Raw genomic sequence first — 21391 nt, 5'->3', positions numbered from 1 at the left:
TATTCTTTTATTAAACCCTAACTTTCATTCTTGATTTATATGGAGCCAACGGGGGCCTACGTTGTGGATTAACCGATCAAGGATCACATACGGAAACGATCTTGAAGCAGGAATTAGGGTTTATCCTCTTCTATCTTCTTAAACTTTAGCTTACTGATATATTTTTGAATCTCAAGTTTGTTTCAAATTAGCCTGCTATATATGCACGATCTGAACCCTAACTAGTTGACTGTGTATATATCCTCTTCTAAGTGTCTCATGTCTCGATAACTAGTTTTCCATCTCTATTGAAGTGTTTGTTTTCCATTTAGGATTGTGATGGTGATAACTTCTAGGAAATGTACTAGTCTTTCAAGGACATAATGAATCAAAATAAATTCCTTGGGGGCTGAAATGATTTATGTCTTGAAAGTAAGTTTTCCATCACGATTCAATTTCAAACTTTTTAAACCAAAACCCATGAATGCATATGTTTTTCTTACTCTTAATGTTTTAAAAGCCATTTGCTAAACCCGGATTTGGACTACATGACATCATGTTTAGAATTGTGACGATGATGGCGACTACTAGGTAATGTACTAGTCTTTCAACGACGTAATGAATCAAAATAAATAACTTGGCGGCTTAAATGATTCATGTCTTTGAAACTAGTTTTCGTCATGGTTCTTTGACAATGCTTGTCTGAATGTTTAGTTTTTGTGTATGTGTGTTCGGGATTCCTTAAACATTAGCATTCTTTTTTCCAACTGGTTTTTATTCTATAATTTCAAACTACTACGAAGTTTCATTTATAACCTGTGAATTGTGATGATAATGGTGACTGCTCAGAAATGTACCGGTTTTTATCAAGAACATAATGAATCGATATAAATAACTTGGCGGCTTAAACGATTCGTTTCTTGAAAGCTGGTTTGTCATCACAATTCATTTTCAACCTTTTTAACCCAAAACCCTTAAGTGCATCTGTTTTTTGTAATCTTTATGTTTCAAAATGATTTTTCCAACTTTTTTTATTCTATAATTTCAAACTACTGCGAACTTTCATTTATGACTTTGAATTGTGATGATAATGGTGACTGCTCGGAAATGTACCGGTTTTTCAAGAACATAACGAATCGATATAAATAACTTGGCGGCTTAAATGATTCGTTTCTTGAAAGCTGGTTTGTCATCACAATTCATTTTCGAACTTTTTAACCCAAAACCCTTAAATGCATCTGTTTTTTGTAATCTTTATGTTTTAAAATGATTTTGCATTGACCATATTCGAGTGACCCACATAATCTGCAAATGTCAAATCTGCTCTTATTTGTTGTTAAACGTGGATTTTGAACTGCATGACATCATGTCGAGAACTTTGACGGCAAATACTAGGAAATGTACTAGTCTTTCAACGACGTAATGAATCAAAATAAATAACTTGGCGGCTTAAATGATTCATGTCTTGGAAACTAGTTTTCGTCATGGTTCTTTGACAATGCTTGTCCAAATATTTTTCTTTTGTATTATTTTTGTGTATGTGTGTTCGAGATTCCTTAAACATTAACATTCTTTTTTTCAACTGTTTTATATTCTATAATTTCAAACTACTGCGAAGTTTCATTTATAATTGTGAATTGTGATGATAATGGTGACTGCTCGGAAATGTACCGGTTTTTCAAGAACATAACGAATCAATATAAATAACTTGGCGGCTTAAACCATTCATTTCTTGAAAGCTGGTTTGTCATCACAATTCATTTTCAAACTTTTTAACCCAAAACCCTTAAATGCATCTGTTTTTTGTAATTTTTGTGTTAAAACGATTTGTTAAACCTTGTATTGACCATATTCGAGTGACCCACGTAATCTGCAAACGTCAAATCTGCTCTTATTTGTTGTTAGACGGGGATTTTGAACTGCATGACATCATGTTTAGAATTGTGACGATGATGGCGACTACTAGGAAATGTACTAGTCCTTCAAAGACGTAATGAATCAAAATAAATAACTTGGTGGCTTAAATGATTCATGTCTATTGAAACTAGTTTTCGTCATGGTTCTTTGTCAATGCTTGTCAAAATGTTTCTTTTTTGTTTTCTTCTTGTATGTGTGTGTTCGGGAGTCCTCAACCCAACAGTTCTATGATGTCAAACTACTATCGAGTTTCATTGATTTTTATTAATTGTGATGATAACGGTGACTTCCGGAAATGTACCTGTTTTTCAAGAACGTAACGAATCAATATAAATAACTTGGCGGCTTAAATGATACATTTCTTGAAAGCTGGTTTGTCATCTCGATTCATTTCAAACGTTCTAACCAAAACCCTTAAATTCATCTGTTTTCATACTCTGTATGTTCTCAAAACGATTTGTTAAATCTGGTATGGACCAATTCAAGTGACCCACTCTATCTGCAAACGTCAGTTCTGCCCTTATTTGTTGTTAAACGTGGATTTGAACTATATGACATCATGTTTTAAATTGTGATGATGATGGTGACTACTAGGAAATGTACTAGTCTTCCAACGACGTAATGAATCAAAATAAATAACTTGACAGCTTGAATGATTCATGTCTTGGAAACTAGTTTTCGTCATGGTTTTTTGACATTGCTTGTGTAATTATTTTTCTTTTGTTTTGTTTTTTTTCTATGTGTGTTCGGGATTTCGTAAACATTTACATTCTTTTTCCCAACTGTTTTTTATTTCAAACTACTACGAAGTTTCATTTATAACTGTGAATTGTGATGATAATGGTGACTGCTCGGAAATGTACCGGTTTTTCAAGAACATAACGAATCAATATAAATAACTTGGCGGCTTAAATGATTCGTTTTTTGAAAGCTGGTTTGTCATCGCGATTAGTTTTCGAACTTTTTAACCCAAAACCCTTATATACATCTGTTTTTCGTAATCTTTATGTTTTAAAACGATTTGTTAAACCTTGTATTGACCCATATTCGAGTGACCCACTTTATTTTCAAACGTCAGATCTGCTCTTATTTGTTGTTAAACGTGGATTTTGAACTGAATGACATCATGTTTAGAATTGTGATGATGATGGCGACTACTAGGGATTGTACTAGTCATCCAACGACGTAATGAATCAAAATAAATAACTTGTCGGCTTAAATGATTCATGTCTTGGAAACTAGTTTCCGTCATGGTTCTTTGACAATGATTGTCAAAACGTTTCTTTTCTTTTTTGTTTTTGTTTTTTTTGTATGTGTGCGTTCGGGAGTCCTCAGTCATTTACATTCTTTTTACAAATGTTTCAGTTTTATGATTTCAAACTGTTATAAAGTTTCATTTATAACTGTGAATTGTGATGATAATGGTGACTTTTCGGAAATGTACCGGTTTTTCAAGAACATAATGAATCAATATATATATAATTTGGTGGCTTAAATGATTCGATTCCTGAAAGCTGGTTTGTCGTCACTATTCATTTTCAAACTTTTTGACCAAAAACTTTTAAATTCATTTGTTTTTTTGACTCCTTTGTTTTCAAAACTATTTGTTAAACGTTGTATTGACCAGATTCCCTTGGTCCACTTTATCTGCAACGTCTTTTGTGCTCTTATTTGTTGTTAAAGCTGGAGTTTTGATGGCAGGACATCGTCTGAGAATTGTGACGCTGAGGGTGACCACTAGGCAATGTACCCTGGTTTATCAATAGGTCATGTGATATGGAGAAGTCCAAACGTTTATTTTTATGATCGATTAGACTGTTATGAAGTTGCATTTATCCAGTACCAGGAACCTAGAAAAGGCTTCTATATGGATGCCTATTGGCTTCAACATTAGATTGGAATGTAGGCTTGTCCAACCAATTTTGCTTGCACAATGGAAAGGATTATACATGTAGATGTATATATTTCGTTGTTTAAGGACCATAATAACAGAATTTAAATGGCACAAAGGTTTCACCTTTCCCTTTATACTTGTGTTCCGCCTTTCTTGTTATATCCTTTTCTTTTGACGCATCTTTCAGCCCCGCTGTTTTACATTTGTTTGGAACAATCCATTTGATGAATTTGTTCAAATTTGTTGACATTGAACTGTTGGAAACTCTTTTACACTCTGTACGGATCTTCAGAATTACTTGAGAGGGAAGAAACCGATTGTTTTTCTTCTATATATGTAGCCCCAACAAAATGTTGAATTTGTTTTCAGTAATCGATGAAAATCAAAGATGCTAAGTTCTCTATATCTGGAACCCATTGTGGACTATGAAAGCATATTGGTTGTCTAGAGAGAGATGGGTCTAAATTTCTTGTATGGGCTATTATCACTTTTGATATCCTTATTTTCATTCTCAGTATGGCTTAGATTGGACATGAACAACTATGTATTGTAAACATAAACTCTAATTGTTCACGTCAAAAAGAGAGAATGTAATATGTTGGCAGTTAAAGTTTATGGCTCCTTGACAATGGTGAAATAATCTCTTTGGTTAAAGTTCATGGGAAACTCATTTCTGAACTTTTATTTGTAAAGTACTCTGGTATTTTCCATCAAAGTTTATTGGTGGCTTCACGATTTGGAGCTGGAAGCCTACTTTTATGTATTCGGATGAAGTAAAAAGCTTACTAGAATTTTCGAGAAATGCTATTCAGATGATCTGCATCCTCCCATTGTCCATTTTGGTCAGATGGTTGGAGTTGTTAATGTATTCGGTCTGGTTGCCGCGTCTCAAACTCCGTATGTTTCACATGTTACTGTGTGCTGCTTTATTTCATTATCTCAAACTCTGTAAGTTTCACATTGCCAATACTTTCAATTTCTGCAAGGAACTTAAGCTTGTGAAGGACGGGTTAGGAAATAAATAAATGCAATCTTAAGTCAGTCCCACAAAACTTTTCGGAGGATACTCTGGGAACATAACATGTGGCTAAGGGATATTAGCTACTAGGGTTAGCTTTCTCCTCACTACCTTACATTAAGAAGAGATACTTCTGTAGCATATTTATTTTTCATGGGTATGGGTTTCCCATAGAGTAGACTTGTACTATTCTACCCTTGAAGGGAAAACAGCTGGACGATTTGGGACTCTGTTTTATTAACGATGTATGTATGTGATGTATTAGAAATCTCTTCATCGTCATGTTTACTGCAAGTTTTGCTCGCCTCTGATGCCACTTGCTTTTGTAATCTCAACCTGTTGAAGGGCGTAATTATGACCACTTATACAACTTGTTACTTTTTATGGTGATTAGATGTCCATTTTCATGTTTTCTGAAATTCAGGATGGTTACTCGTCTCATGTGAGTACAGTTGAGACTGTACTGAACATCATTCAGTAAGGTTGCCATCACATTTAATCCGCTCTTACGACGAGAACCCTTAGAGGGCACTGTTCGCGTTTACCAAATTGATCTTTCTTATTTTTGTCTTGGAAGGGCTTCTGATCTGTCCAGATTCAGGATAACGCAGACTTGTTGGAATTGTCATCTGGGGATCTGACTCTATGTTCCTAAGATTCTAGGTTGGAGACACTATTTAATGATGTTATTGACTATTTTGGTTCATCAAAGCTCGTCTAGGTTGGTCGAAGCTCATGTTAAATGAGTTAATTAGACGCACGCCATGCGGTGGTTATTGGAGAATGATCCCAGGTTTCTTACGTTTTGGTATTAGTATCTCAATAGACTAAGCATTAGTTCCTACGCATCTTATGTGTACTGTATTGCTTCTGGCTTACAAATGCTTATGTGATTAACGGTGCTACTCTCTTTGCCTTTGCTTTAGTTTAGATAGTTGTCAAAGATGGGGGTTTTCATTGGTGACTATATAAATCACTGAAATTATAAGGAATTTGTCGTGATTTGGGGAAGTCTGAGCATATAAGATATATATTTTTATGATGGGCAGGAAGTCACTTGCATCCAGTATTAAGAACCTAGATATGAGTAGTGTGGCATCTACTCTGAAATAACTCCTTCGTTACTTAGCCATAGCTTATGTGGCTTGTACATGGATGATGGATTCCAAGTGTCTGCAACATTAGGTGAAACTATCTCCTTTGATATGTCGTTTCTGGTCGTGATACTTTTTATGTTCTAATCAGAACACCTTTGCTTGTTTATATACTGTATATGTCTTGTGAGTTGACGGCCACATGCACAAATCAAACGAAGCAAAAGTTAAACCTTTCTGTTTCGTATTTCTTGTCTTTAGCCCTTTCTGTTCGGTCCTTGGGTTATGATTTGGTCTAGATATATAGTATACTGACAGTGACCGATAGATTCATTATGACTATCTGATAATGCATAATTTCTCTGGCATATCCTTGTCTTTCAGAGTATTGTATCTCACTTTTTGGAACATTTGACTTGATCAATTCTGTTGAATTTTGTTCATAAACAACAAACAATAAGACTCAATCATGTGGCGTGGAACTGTTGGAACTTTTTTGTCACCTTGTACTGATCTGGACTCTTGAGAAGTACTACAGCGGGAAGTAGCCAATTGTTGAACTGTCAAAGTGCATATTGGTTGTCCACAAAGGGCTGAGTCTGTAAGTGTATATATACATATATGTGTCTATGTCATAATAATTGTAGAAACTACAAAATAATTATCTTCTATATTGAGTTAGCTTCAATCGGGGTTCAAGGACGTATACCATACATTTGTTGTTAAGCGCTGTTACTCCATTTTCAATCTGCTTTAGAAGCCAAAGTCTTACATTTGGTAGTGGAGTGCAGATTTTCTTGTCGTGGATCTGTTACCTAGAAACAAAATATTCACATGAGGCTGTCGTGGTTTTCAGAGTGTAACAGTTGTAGAATTTACATAATAACTCAAAAATCCTTGTGAGATGATTGTCTTCAGGGATTGGTCGGGATTGGCTTAGGTGAATCTAGTATTGGCATAATACTTTTTAAAACACCATCTGCTAGGAACATACACTTCACAGTTATTGAGAAATCTCCGGTGAAATTGGAAATAGTTTGTACCTTAAAGGAAAAAGGTGGGGCATGTGACACCTTCAAGTGCTCATTATAGTTGGTCTGCGCGTGTACGCCTTACGTGGTAATCTGACTACTTACTATACTTTCTTGGTGGGTTTTGTACGACAATAGTTGCTTCTTCAATGGGGTTGTACTTTTGTGTCACCAAAGGTATTACTCTCTTCGTACTTACTCAAATATCCCGTAAGTAGTTCAGATATTTCTCAAAGATAGTGACTACATAAATTACTCAAATAATAAGAACTTTGCATTTTTTGGAACAACTGACTTAATCGATTCTGTTGAATTTTGTTCATAGACAACGTACAAGACTCAATCATGTGTTGTGGAACTGTCGGAACTCTTTTGTCACTTTGTACTGATATTGACTCTTGAGAAGTACTTCAGTGGGATGTAGCCCATTGTTGAACTGTCAAAGTGTATATTGGTTGTCCACAGAAAGCTGAGTCTGCATGGCCTTCTTGTCCTTATTTTTTCCTCAAGAAGGTAAAATTATATTACTTTGATACTTTTTACTAGTTGGAGAAGTATTTTAGTGGGAAGCTGTTAAAGTGTCTAAGTGAATATCGGGTGTCTAAAGATAGCTGGTCAGCAAGTCCTTGAGCTATATCAATGTTTGGAACAACGCAAAAAAATAAATTTATATTAGTTTTGAAGGCGTAGTGTCTTGCAACCGTTGGGAACTTCTCTGTCATTTTGCAAGTACTTTAGTGGGAAGGAACTGTCGAAGTGTTGCAGAGAGCTGGGTTTGCTATTTTTACCTGGACTGTTATTAGTTCTTTTGAAGAAGGCAAAATGTTATTATGTTAGTCCAGGCGAGTACAGTTATTTTCTTCAGACAAATACAATTGAACTGGATTATCCTTCATTTTTCCAATGGACATGGACAATTTGCCTCTTCGTGACTACGATTTTTGGAGTTACAAAACCTTTTTGTGGGGTCCCAGATATCGAACAAAGGAACAAGAGGTTTGCGTCAATTCTTAACTTAAATCCACAGATATCTATTGGTTCAGGAATATTTGAATTATCTGGAAATTTTTTGAAACTTAGATGACTATATAGAAAAATAATATAGAAAACAAAAGCAGAGTAAACATAGGAAACTATGTTATATCATCATAGCTTCCCTAAGAATCGGGATTTTGTGGTGAGCAACTTATATACTAGAAGTTTGAGGACCCAAACTTCTAGTAGTTCTCAGCTGTTATGTATCTAAGTTTGATTCTTCACTTAGCTATCTTTCTTTAATCTCGTTTCGAGGAGGGGGCTTCAATTTCTTATTCTCCGAATATATGTTTATTGTTACACCTGACATTAGGTACATCACGACCAAGAGTCATCAATGTCTCAACTTAAAGCATACAGTTTTATGCTGGTTCATGAACACAAATTGCGAGAAAATCTTGTTAGGTTGAAACTGCAATAGGATCACCTTATATTTATAGAGTATTTGGAACAAGTTAAATGAGATCTGGTTTGCTCTGTTGTTGCAAACATTCCATGCTAACATGCTTGCTCGTATAATGTATTTCCCGTCTTGGTCATGCATCATTCGCAGGGAAGATGCGTTGTAGGTTCTTCCGGCTTTCGCAGCTATTGGTCTCATAATCCTGAACTGGGTCTTCCCAGGTTGCTTTCAAGAACAAAATATTTTCAGTGGTAGTTATAGTTGCTTCCGTAACAACGGATTGTTCCAACTATATTTCTTGTTGTTCAGATTATTGGGTTTTCTTTCCTCTGTGCTTTAAGGAATTCTGCAACCAAAACCCTTTCAGTAACTCGTACATGAGAAAACATGTGGACAAGTATGGCTGTTCATTGGCCATGTTTGCTGTAGGGTAAGATCTGAATATTGTTTCCTATCCGAGTTTGGTAGTACCTTTGTTACGCCATCATTTAGTAATATACATGTTATTTTGTTGGATCTAGTTAAGGTGAACTTTAATATATCTTGTTATGTCATGCTGGAGTCCTTTCGCTGTTTCAGCTTATGTGGTTTCTGGTTTCTTGATCGAAATCTAGTTGTCAGTACTGAAGATGGGGTGCACTGAATACTGAAGCACATTCTGAAGCTTCAAAGAGTATATTGCAGAAATCCTCCTCCATATTTCCTTCTGTTTAGAAGGTCTCGTGACTCGTGAGTGGTGCAAATCAGGATGGCAGCCTACGACTCTTTGACCCAATATGAGGTAGATATGTTGCTTAGTTTGTCACCAGGTTTCCCTGGTTATGTTCTTCTTTGCGGATATTTTCATAATAATGTTTTCTCCTACCATTAACATCTTCTTGCGGGAATTTTTCTTATATTCTTCTTGGAAGTGTTAACCTGTAACATATTTTGCTGGAATTCCTGCCAGTGTCTCCATCACTGGCTTCACATTCTTCTGTGATAACGTTTAATGTCTAGATTATTAGGGTTTTCATTGTTCTGTGCTTTATGGAATTCTGCAACCAAACCCCTTTCAGTAATATGTACACGAGGACACATATGTACAAGTATGGCTGCTTCCATCGGCCATGTTAGCTTTAGGGTAAGATTTGAATATTGTGTTTCAAGTGGTTAAGCCGATCTATAACATACCTCGTTATGTCATGCTCGAGTGATCCCGCAGTTTAAGCTTATATGGTTGCTGGTTTCCTGGTCTTTAACAAGGTTGTCAGTAAGCTTTTGGTTACACCATATGTTTGGGAGTCGGGGAGTCTCTCAACTATTTGAGTCAAATGATGAAACTATTTGGCAGTTTACGTATTCTCTTGTGTGGGATGCACTGGATACTGAAGCATATTCTGAAATTCAGAGAGTATATTTCAGAAATTCTCCGTACTTCCTTTTGTTTAGAAGCTCTCACGAGTGGTGCAAATCAGGAACTCTTATGGAAGTCGAAATATGAGGTGGATCAGTTGCTTACTGAAGCAGACGTTTCCTGCTTACTTTCTTCTTTCTGAATGTTTCTTATAAATAATGGTTTCTCCTACCATTAACATCTTTTGCAGGAATTCTTCATATTTCCTTCTCTTGAGAAGGTCTCGAGACAATGCTACTTCTAAGTTCTAACACGTTATTTCTAGGTACAGCTAGTTATATAGGAATTTTTCAATTGATTTTCTTGCGTACCACAGAGGAACTACCAAAACTAAATGGTATGAAAATTCTCTGTCAAGAAAGTGCTGCTGATATTGTTAAGGTTTGGAATCCCTGTATATTTTTACATTGCACATTTCAAGCTAGGTCATTTTCACTAAAAGTTTCTTAAAGTTGTGGCTTTAAGTATTTGTCTGGTTACGTGTATTACTGTGATCACATTAGTTCAAAATCTTAACTTATATAACTGAGAAGAACCATTGCTAAGAGGCCTCTTCCTCGCTCTGCTGAGAATGTTGATTTTGGTGTTTTTTGTGCGGTAAGAAATACACGTATATTGTGGTGACTGGTGAGCATATAACATGTATTGATTTGAGAAATACACGCATGCAAGTATTTCCTATTTTTCCTTTTTAGAGAAAAGACTTACATATATGTATCTATGTCCTAAAAATTGTAGAAACTACGAAATAGTTATCTTCTATATCGAGTTAGCTTCAGTCGGAGTTCAAGAACGTATATCACACATTTGCTGTCGTAGAATTTACATAATTACTCAAAATTCCTAGTGAAATGGTTGTATATGTATGAACATGAATCAGTTGTAAATCTAGTATTGGCATAATACTTTATGAAACACCATCTGTCAGGAACCTACGCTCAACTCTTATTGAGAAATCTCCCGTGATGACTGGTTAAATATCATGAAAGATTTCTTATGGAAGTCGACACCAGCAAAGAAGAGGAAGGCACACTGCGTAATGTGAAAATAGGTTGTACCCAAAAGGGAAAAGGTGGGGTACGGGACACCTTCAAGTGCTCATTGTAATTGGTTTGGGGCGTGCCCGCCTTACTTGGTAATCTGACTACTTCCTATAATTTGTCGTTGATCTATTCATTTAGTTTCTTGGTGGGTTTTGCACGTCGATAGTTGCTTCTTTCTATGGGGTTGTACTTTTGCATCACCGAAGGTATTTCTCTCTTTGCACTTCGCTTAAATATCACGTAAATAGTTCAGATATTTGTCAAAGATGAGGTTTCTCACTAGTGATGACTACATAAATCACTCAAATTATAAGAATTTTGCTGGTTACTTTATTTGGAGTAGCCTGAGCATTTAAGATAATGTGGTTTTATGAAAGGATAAGATGATCTTACGTTTATCTAGTACGAATAACCTAGACATGAATAGTGGTGCGGCAGCTTTGAGATAATTCAATAACAAGTCGCATGAATGGCCTGCTACATAAGATAAGCTGCATTTCGTTGTCCGTTAACAAGGGCATGCTTTTGGCCACATGTGAAAATAAATTTCGTTAAGACCATATTATCTACTTGGCTTCTTAAACGAAGAGCGGCTTCACAAATTTGTAATCTCAACCTGTGGGAAGACATTGTAAGGACCACTTAATGAACTTGTTACTTCTACTTTTTATGCATATTATAGCTGACAGGCGACGCTGATTGCACGTCCATTTCTGTTTTCTGATATTTGGGAAGGGTTTTGTGGCTCATTCTAATAAAGTTGACACTACACTAAGGTCCTTTAGAATTCAGATACCAGGTTTCTTAAGTTTTGGTACGTCTGCTGTAATGCTTCTGAATTCGTAAAAGTGCATTATTAAGATCTTTGAAACATGGCTCATAAATCATGTGTGTCGCTTAGAAATCTCAGTGATAAGAACATTTTATCGATGAGATAAGGAAGCGAGTAGAATTTGTGGATATAGATGTCCCGCACTCAGATTTTATCCATCATCTAGTTTATCATATCGATCTTTTTCAAAATGAAGTATCCCGTCTTTTTCATTTCTTAGTTTGCTTGTTGTTGGTTACTAGAGTAAGTAGATCGTTGAACTTCAGAGTTTCACTTCATGTAATTAGGCCAATTTCGGGAAAGCTGACAGAATATAAATGTTCTCTGGATTGGGTAATCACTCGATGTATCTGGTTCTCACCTGGTAATTATTTTAGATGGTTTAAACCTATGCTTGATGAGGTGTGTTCTTGTTTCCACTTACGACAAGTACAACTATATCATTTGATTTTCTGTAGAATAGTATCAAGTACTTCTGTTCATATTCCTACTTGTTATGCGGTTACATATCGCATTTTTTTGAATGGTACATGAATTCTAACTTGGTGCTGATTATTAGTTTCTAGATGATATTGTAGTAATATTCTATGGGTGTATAGAAATCCATTGCAGGAGACCGCAGGGGAATTCTTTAAGGTATGACAAACCCTTTTTCCTCAACTGTGTTTGATGATATTACAATTTTCCAATTAAAGATTATTTATATCAATTTTGCTCGTGTATACATATGTTTCGTGGGGTGAAGGACCACGAAAACACAATATAAACAGCACCACTGTTTTAAAATTTGAATCCCTTTATTTTTGTCTTCCACCCATTTTTGTTCGATCCGTGGTTAATTTGGTCTTGATGTGCCTGACAATAACGGATAGGCTCATTATAATTATAATGCATGTTTTCCTCTTGCTCTGCGGATCTTTCAACATGGTTGATGTAACTTACCATTTGGAACAATTGAATTAATTAATTTTGTTGAAACTTGTCAACAGACTGCAAATGAAACTCAATTATGTGCCGATCATCTGTTGGAAAGTCTTCTGTCAGCTTTATACTTATTTTGAGAAACACTTCATGTGTTTCTCAACTTTTGATGAGCCGGCAGGCGAAAATGCAATTATACTGGAAGGAGAAAGGAAACAAAATTTCAACTTTTGATGTTAAGTAATCTGGTATATCTCATCAGAGCTTATTGATGGCTTCATGTGTTGGAGTTGAAGCCTACTTCCATGCATCTTTTATAAAGAGGTGCATTGGACGAAATTGATGGTGTGGAAAGCTTACGAGAACTATTCTAGAAATGCTACTCAAATCCATACCCTCCTACTTTCCATTCCGATGAGATGGTAAAAGTGTAAAACAGTTTCCTATTTCACCTTGTTTCAAATTCGGTAAGTTACACATCTAATTGTGTGCTGATTTGTTGGCAAGAAGCATCTTAGAGGGCCAAATACTTTGAAATCCTGTCATGAGACTGAAGTTAGATCATTTTTTTGCGCAATAGAGTTACTGGTTTATTAGGGTTCGTTCTAGAAGCAGCAGATTGTTGAATAGAGCTAGAGAAGATCAGATTGTGATTGTTCGGTTGAGTTGCTCAGCTAATGTGCAGTTCCAGTGTCGAATAGAGCTAGAGAAGGTCAGATTGTTTATTCTAGAATCAGCAAACCAGTTAAATCGGGATGGAAACAAGAAAGGCCGGGGATCATTAAAATCAAAGAGTCAATTCTACAAGAACTCTTAAAATGCATTTTCTTTTGCCGATTAGCTGAGCAGGTAGGAGATCTAAATTTAGGGATAGTAGTAGACACGGCAATTCAAGTTCACGGTGGATATCATGTGTTGGAGTTAGTTTAGCTCTTTCTGACTACAGCAGGGACATTAATAAAGGTAGTGCGTTGTATGTAGAGACCCATGATGTGTCTTCTTATGTGAGAGGTTTGTACGTACAAAAAAGCTGGCCATGTGTATTTTTCTTTCCTTCTGCACAACTTAGTCTTCAACTTTAAACCGTGTTTTGTAATTAGTTGCAGGTCATCAGACAGGTAGACTGACTCTTGAAGGTGACTAAGAATCCTCCAACTAACACCAGTAAGGGTACAAAAAATGGAAGGATTTCATCCCATTTGAGTATATTTTCTCTCATGTTATTAGGTCTCCTCCATCTTTTCTCTTCTCTCCAACTTTGGGGTTGTTGTCGAGCGGCTTCAGCCTATCTACTTCAGGTAAGAGTAATGGCTTCAATCTCTGTTGCACTTCTAACTTCTCACCCACTTTCCTGACCCTATAAGTATCTTTCTAGTAACAAAATTGCGTTTCAAGGCTAATTACCAAATTGTCAAAAATAATGAAACCCATATAAGAAAAAAAAAGTAAAGATCAATGTGGATGTGGTTCTACAAACTTAATTACACAACTTGATGAAGCTCTTGGAAGCCCAACTATTTCTTCAGCTACCATTAGTTTCTCCTCTTTAATTTCCAATGAGGACTCCAAAATTTTCAGTTTGTTCTCCATTAATTCAAATTGAGATATATTTTTTGTTTGAGAAGGACTTAAATACGTAGGTTTGATACGTAGCGTTTTTCAAAAAAAAAAAAAAGTTTACCACACACATCTCTCTTGTGTTTCTGTTGAAAGGTAGGAATGTGACGGATTTCAGATTTAGCGACAAAGGTAGGAATGTGACGGATTCACATTGTAAAATGGAAGAAGCTTCATTCCATCTACTTTTTTTCCCCCATTATTTGATCTTCATCTTTTTTCACATGAGCGTACTTCTATAGGTCCGTGCACACTTAAGTGAAGAAAATCCAGGAAAAACATGAATATCTGTGAGCGAACCTTTGTACAAGAGGGCCAGCAGATTCGGTGCCCAAATCTTGACTGGTTGGGGAGTATAAACACATGCAAACCGTATTAGCATAGGCCTGAAATGTGTGCAATCTTCTCATTCTTCCAGCAGCAGATTAATATATCCAACTTTTCTAGCACTGCGCAGTTATAAAAGAGTTGATTGATAGAATCATTAAACCAAACATGCACAAACTTAAGGATTATGCACAGAAGTCCTGAAGGGGAATCCGAGTAATTCATCACATGCTCTAAACTATTCAGCGTATAGGATTATGCACAGAAATGCAACATTCATTCAAACACTACCAATAAAGAATCAACAAGTCGGGATTCATAAGTGTAATCATCAAGACGTAAATTGTTTAAAAGCATTATCCACAGCTAATAACAAAAAAACACCAAAAAAAAGGATACCAACAAGCAAGAGAAAACCTTTGGGAAGAAAATAACATCAAATGGAAAAGAAAGGGAGAATTACTGAAACCCCCCAACTCTGATAATGCCTTTTCTGAAACCCCCCATTTTAATTAGTAATTACTGAAACCCCCCAACTTCGTTAGATTTAACTTTGATATTTTCAATATTACTTTCTTGCCCTCTTACGTTTTACCTCCACTTCTGATAATGCGTTTACTGAAACCCCCCACTTTTATTAATAATTACTGAAACCCTCCACTTTTATGAATGTTTTTCTACGTTACCCCCTAAGCCTGATTGGTAATTGAGTTTATTCCCCGATTGACTGAAAATTGCCATTACCACCTTGGCCTAACAAGAATCGCCTATGGACCTATATTTCTTCATGTATGACCAAAATACCCCAAATAGTTTCAGACGCCGTATCCATATTAACGAAAATAAAGATAACAACTTCTTATAGGAACTTGGTCTGAATCGTGACCTTGGATGATGAAGATGGTGATGGTGAGAATACGAAAGAAAAGAAAAAGAAACACGAAAGAAAAGAGAAAGAAAAGAGAAAGAAACACGAAAGAAAAGAGAAAGAAACGATAAGTGTAAAAAATTGTCGTTGTCAAGCACTGGATACTATATGGCTATTTAGTTTGGTGGGAATTTGTATCTTCAATTAGTCTCAATTGGGTGGAAATCAATCTTACTAATGGTAGACCGTTAGCATTGCAGTGACATCATTTTCGATGGCCTCAAGGGGTTTTACCAATAACAAAACCATGTACTTGTTGATCTTAGAACCGACTCAACTTGGTGGCAGAAGCTAGAACAATGTCTGTAATTGCGGCTTAATTATGTCTCATAGAGATCCAATGAATAAAAGACATCCTTTAGTCTTCAGAAAGATTGAAATAAAAGTTCATAATTTTACTCACTAAGTAAAACAAGTTACATAATAAAAGAATGTCAGCATTAAAGCATGAAGTAACATTTCGGATTATTCCAATTAGAAAAGCGTCTGTTTCTATCGGATTCCTCTCTGCAACTCTTCGATAAGTTCGATGAAGTATCAGCTCCATTAAACACTTTCAATTACAGGAAAATTCAAGTCATTTCAGTGATTGGGTTGAAACTGGAGACAACTAAGGAAACATAAGTGGTTTATGTTATACCCAGAGAAACAACTAATTTACCAACCATACTTCTTCATAACATCCCTTGTTCTTTCCGGAGATGAGTAAAAACTATAATAACACAAGCAATAATCCACGGAGGAAAACTGCTACCAAAGACGTTCAATTTCATGATCCAATCCGGACGTTCTTGCATAACTAATGTACTAGAAAAGTTATTACTGCTACACCAAATAAGATCTTTGTTATAGGTTTTACCATCGAGTCCTGCAACCATATAAATCATAAATCAGATAGTAGTACTAGTAGATTAATAGAAGATGAAAAGAATGAGCTTTAAAAATGATGAGAAGAAAAATCAAACTTGTATAACCTTCAAACAAAGATTCATATGAGAAGACAATTTCAGTCATACTAGACTCTTCTATTGCCAAATATATAGAATTATATGTCATCATCAATATCAGAATTGTTGAAACTTTGCACGCAACCTTCAATTTACAGTAATTTATTTTTCAGATTCTTCGTCCCTTTTCATATACTTATTCATACATAAACATTTTTCTTATTCAGAGAAACCCACCACCAAAACCCTATCACATATATATGAAACCATTATGATTAATTGCTCATGCACAACCATGTTGTTCAGAGAATCCCACCACCAAGTAGAACTTCATAAATGTACATACGGATATCCCAACCGAAGTATTACAGTATAAAGGAAATAATCTATATATTTGTAGATAATTTAAGAACAATCTATAAGTAATTTGTTATTCTCATATGAATACTCTATAGGGAGAATTACTACTAATGGAGGAAAACGAGTTACTAATGGAGGAAAATCAGTTACTTCAAAAGCTTCCTAAGACCACATATAAAGTTATTGACTAGGTTAACATGAGATGATTATTAGTTTATTATTACTACTAATAATACAGAAATTACCACTAATGGAGGAAAATAATGTGTATCAAAAGCTCGAAACCCTAAAGGAGGAAAACGAGTTCACTTCTTAATAATACTGAAATTACTACTAATGGAGGAAAATGAGTTACTACAGCTCGAAATTAAACTAAGGAACTCTCCCAAGTCAAAACCCTAAAAGATTGAAAACCCAAAACTCAAAACCCTAGTTGTATTCGAACAGAGAGAGAGAGAGAGCGTGAATACCTGGTGTGATTACTGAAACGTGACTTTTCTTGCGCTCTTCATCTGGTTTCAACAAGGTAGATGGTTTCATGGAGGTGAGAGTGCGTCGGTTTGAGTACCGAGGAGGAGAGTTGTGATTTCGCGTGAGGCAGTGGGGGAAAAGACAATTCGGTGATATATGCGCTCCCATTTTTAGTATCCGGCGCCCCATTTCCATGTACTTTTTTGGTCCGGTTTTAGTAAATGGTGTTTTTGTCATTTCACTCTCTCTAACGGCAAATACCGTCAAATCTAACGGAGTTGGGGGGTTTCAGTAATTACTAATTAAAGTGGGGGGTTCAGTAAAGGCATTATCAGAGTTAGGGGTTTCAGTAATTCTCCCCAAAAGAAACATGGAGGATGAGGGTGTCCCTAAATATCGCCAGAGGTCTAAATCTATTTCTTTTCGGGTATAAAAGACATTGCAATCTCTCAAACCCTAGACAAAAAAAGAAAGAGAAAACATGGAGGATGAGGGTTTGTGCAATCCACCGGATCCAAAACAGCAAAAACTAGAAGAAGAAACGGAGGACGAAGATTTTGAATACGAAACGGAGGAAGAAGATAATCGGAAGCTGTCTTCTCTTGATGATCTGAAGGAAATCAGGTATGGAGGATCTGTTCGGTTTTATTTATATACTTTATTTTTTTCTTGTGAGATTTGTTAGAATTTTACTTCTTACCAGTCTTCAATTTGATTTGTTGAAGTTATAGGTTAGAGTAATTAGGAACTGTTACTCAAAATCTTGATGCAGAGATAAATCAAATTAAGAAACCCTAAAATTGGACCTATAGGATGATGAGGCTTGTTGTTGAATTCTCTACTACTTATTTCATCATATTGTTCTTTTTCTTCAGGGAAAAGATCCATAACTATATCAGTTACTGGAAGGCCATTCCTTATCAAAAAAGAACGGAAGATCCTTGCAACTTCAATTATTTAGAGCTACAAAGGATCCTTGAGGATTATGTTTATCATAACTCACTGGCCACAAGTAACACCAGGGAAATACAAGTGGAATTTAACCTCTTCAAGGTAATTAATTTCTAAACCTGTATTACGAGGTAATCAATCCATCTGTTATTGTATTAACATGCTTTTATGGTTCTTTAGAAGGTGGTTGCTGAATTGGTCAAGGACATTCGGGCATTCATTAAATATCTCAACGAACCATATGATCGTGAATGGACATTGAATTTGGGAAAATTATATAAGGTAAACCTCTATCTCTACAACTTAACTCCATCTCTGTTTGCCCTAAATTTTACATGTATGAACAGTTGGGCATGGACAACGTGGTTAACAAGATGAGGGAGGATCTCTCGGTCCGTAAACTTGATAGATATTACCTCCTTGAATTTATTGACGGCGATTTAATTCCTACTTTGGAGAAGATGGATTTGGGAGACATTAAAGATGATAAGTACGAGGTAATCGAAGTATAACAGATTGTTTCTAATGATTTTCCTAATTTAATTGCTAGGTTTTCCGAATTATAGTGTGGGGGTGATACAAAATAACAACATCGAATTGTTCCAGAGTTTGATGATGGGTAATGTGACGGTGTTGTGATCAGGAATGGGTAATAGGGTTTTCTATTGGAACACACAAACAAATCGATCTTGGTCGAAGGGGCCAAGAAGCCCCCCTCCCCCTGTCCCCAAATTCTGTTAAGCTCCTAGTTTGTAGTAACTTCGAAATCAAACTCTTGACCATGGTGTCAGCCTCCTTTGGGCTTTTTCAATGTGAAGCTCCTAGTTTCTAATAACTTCGGAACCAAACTCTTGACCCATGGTGTTAGGGTGCTTTGGCCTTTTTCATTGTGAAGCTCCTAGTTTTTAATAATTCGGAACCGAACTCTTGACCCATGAATCTGATAAAAAAATAGTGAAGGAAAAGTTATACCGGATGACCGTAACAAAGTACAAGTATAGAAATACCATTCATCTGCATAACTATACATTGATCGAAAGTCCATATACAATCCATCTGGATAATGCCAGTTGCACCTCCATTTTTGGCTCATCACGTTAGATCAAAAGACCAATAGGCAGATTAGATGACACCTTGTGACCCACCCTAATAGAAGTGTAACTTATCAAAAGAGGGCAAATCGAGTTGCCCGATTTTTGTCACAATTACTTTTTTTATCTATCATTGCCTTATATCATGCACATCATTTATTGCCTTGTATCATGTTTATATTTATATCTGTCATTGCCTTGTGTCATGGACATCATTTAATTTCCTTATAATCTGCTTCGATTGCCATTTCTATCATTCCATGTACTATATTTTGTACAAATTGTTTTTAATGATTTGTTAAGTTGTGTCATACTGATGATATGATTTTGTAACTGTAGGATGTGGTTAAAATGTTAGACAAACAGTGGGAAGGCATGCGTTGTTCCCGTAAGTTTTTTGCTGACGAGTCTAAATTGACACGGATTGGGATAGCTATAGTACAGTGTATGGGTAGGATTCTGAAAAAGAGGGGAGTTCACGAAGAAACAAATCTGAGTACTATTTGTGCTTCTACTGCTGCCAATACGCATGTGGATTGCCTGACTTAAAGAATGAATGTTACAGACTTGGTATTGTATGTGTTGACAGACTTTTCTCTTTTGGTTGTTCAAACCTGTGTTGACAGACTTGATGTTCTTTTAATTGTCTGTTTATGTGAAAATGAGGCATCTAAGGCAGACTTCTGGATCAGTCTAAATCTTCTCTTTTTCTTTCATTATTGCCCCTCATATCACCTCTTTGCAACTATAATAATACAATAATAATAATAATAACAATGTTCTTTTTAGGCTTCATAATGGATAAAATATAGATTTTTTGGACGAAACACCCAAATTTTAGGCCCAAATAAGAAATAAAACCTAGCTCGGAATAATAACCCACTAAAAACTCAAAACCCAAATATTATTCCAAATTAAACCAAAATACGGATCTCTACGCTCCATCCCTCCCAAAAACGCATCTCCAACAGCTTCCCTCTCTCTCTCATATTCACTCTCTTTATAAATCTCATTTATCCTTCAATTTCTCTCTCTAAAATACCACATTATTATTTTGGGACTTTAACTTCATCTGATTTTCTCTCTCTCTCTCTCTCTCTAAATTAGATTTCCTCTTCAACCAAAAACTCTTGTTCTCCCTCCAAACTTGATGAACACATTGTAGTGAAGGTGGGGGAAGAAGGAAGGAGATGAGAGTGAGTTTGAATTTTTTTTTTTTTTTTTGAGATTTCGAAGGATCTACGTTTGTCGTTACAAGGCATTGATGCATCATAGAGATGCAATAAGCACGATAACCGCTTAATTTAAACTGAGAGTGAAAGAGGCCTAAAGCCTGACAAATTATTACATTATTTATAGCCTAAATTACATAGGATAAATCTTGATGGCAACTGCTTCCACCAAGACTCGATCCCACGACCTCATGGGCTTAAGAGGGGTGTCCAACTGTTACACCAAAGGGTGGTGGACTGAGTGAGTGTTAATTGTCTTTAATGGTTTTGGAAAGAAAATAAATGGACGGAAAGTTAATGAACAAATAACTCCAAAGAAAGAAAATGCGTTATTGAATTGGAAAGAATTGATAGGACTCATTATATTCCGACTAAAGTGATAAAGTCTAGCAAGAGTTTTTCTATTGCCAACAAAGTAATTGAAATAAAAACGTCTTATTAGTTTGGAAATATCATTTTCTTAAATGTCGTTTTTATAATTAAGACCCATTGTTTGTAAGTATGTGTTTGTTTCTGGACACTCTTATAAAGTCATGTTGGAGTTTCCAAAAAATTGTGGTTTGTCCGTCTTGGGTATTTTTCTTTTGAATTGTTCAGAGTGGGCTTCGAACTCTTAACTTCTAAGTAGAAGATTATACCTCTTATACTCCAATTAATGGTTGTTGGAAAAAAAAAGATAATATTATTGTTACTATTTTAGTTACATTTTGTTATTTTTGTATAAGGATCAACTAAATACGTAGTAAAGATAATTAACATATAAAAGGATTTTGACGATATATATATTATTTAGAAGTTATATAGTTATAAAGATATTATATTACGAGAGTTTCTATACGAGCTATCCAACAATATTATAATTTTTTTTCTTAAAAATAGTTGAATTAAACTAGAAATAGTAAGA

General features: G+C 35.6%; 2 protein-coding genes and 1 non-coding gene across 5 annotated transcripts in view; 1 reads left to right on the top strand and 2 right to left on the bottom strand.

Moving 5' to 3' along the window:
- The window catches only part of LOC147563895 (uncharacterized), a 47093-nt gene extending 27147 nt beyond the window's left edge, over positions 1 to 19946 (top strand). Inside the window, exons 2-6 of one of the 2 annotated variants that reach the window (XM_086641681.1) lie at positions 17596 to 17837; positions 18089 to 18266; positions 18345 to 18446; positions 18512 to 18661; positions 19595 to 19946. In XM_086641681.1, coding sequence (XP_086497807.1) covers positions 17695 to 17837; positions 18089 to 18266; positions 18345 to 18446; positions 18512 to 18661; positions 19595 to 19804 — 783 coding nt within the window. In that variant the 5' untranslated portion in view covers positions 17596 to 17694 and the 3' untranslated portion in view covers positions 19805 to 19946. Of the gene's footprint in view, positions 1 to 17579; positions 17838 to 18088; positions 18267 to 18344; positions 18447 to 18511; positions 18662 to 19594 lie in introns of both variants that reach the window. The other variant, XM_086641674.1, reaches the window with a different exon arrangement.
- The window catches only part of PARC6 (plastid division protein), a 92379-nt gene that overhangs the window by 41316 nt on the left and 29672 nt on the right, over positions 1 to 21391 (bottom strand). The gene's annotated exons all lie outside the window — the stretch shown is intronic.
- LOC147563896 (small nucleolar RNA snoR60) lies at positions 14673 to 14741 on the bottom strand. The gene has a single exon (XR_015231636.1). It is a non-coding gene; the product is annotated as a small nucleolar RNA snoR60 (small nucleolar RNA).

This window comes from Eschscholzia californica, unplaced genomic scaffold (assembly GCF_041429995.1).
Source record: "Eschscholzia californica isolate CP2 unplaced genomic scaffold, dmEscCali1.0.p SCAF_1, whole genome shotgun sequence".
Taxonomy (NCBI): Eukaryota; Viridiplantae; Streptophyta; class Magnoliopsida; order Ranunculales; family Papaveraceae; genus Eschscholzia; species Eschscholzia californica.
The sequence above is the reverse complement of the archived record's forward strand: the minus strand, read 5'-3'. Positions and strand labels throughout refer to the sequence as shown.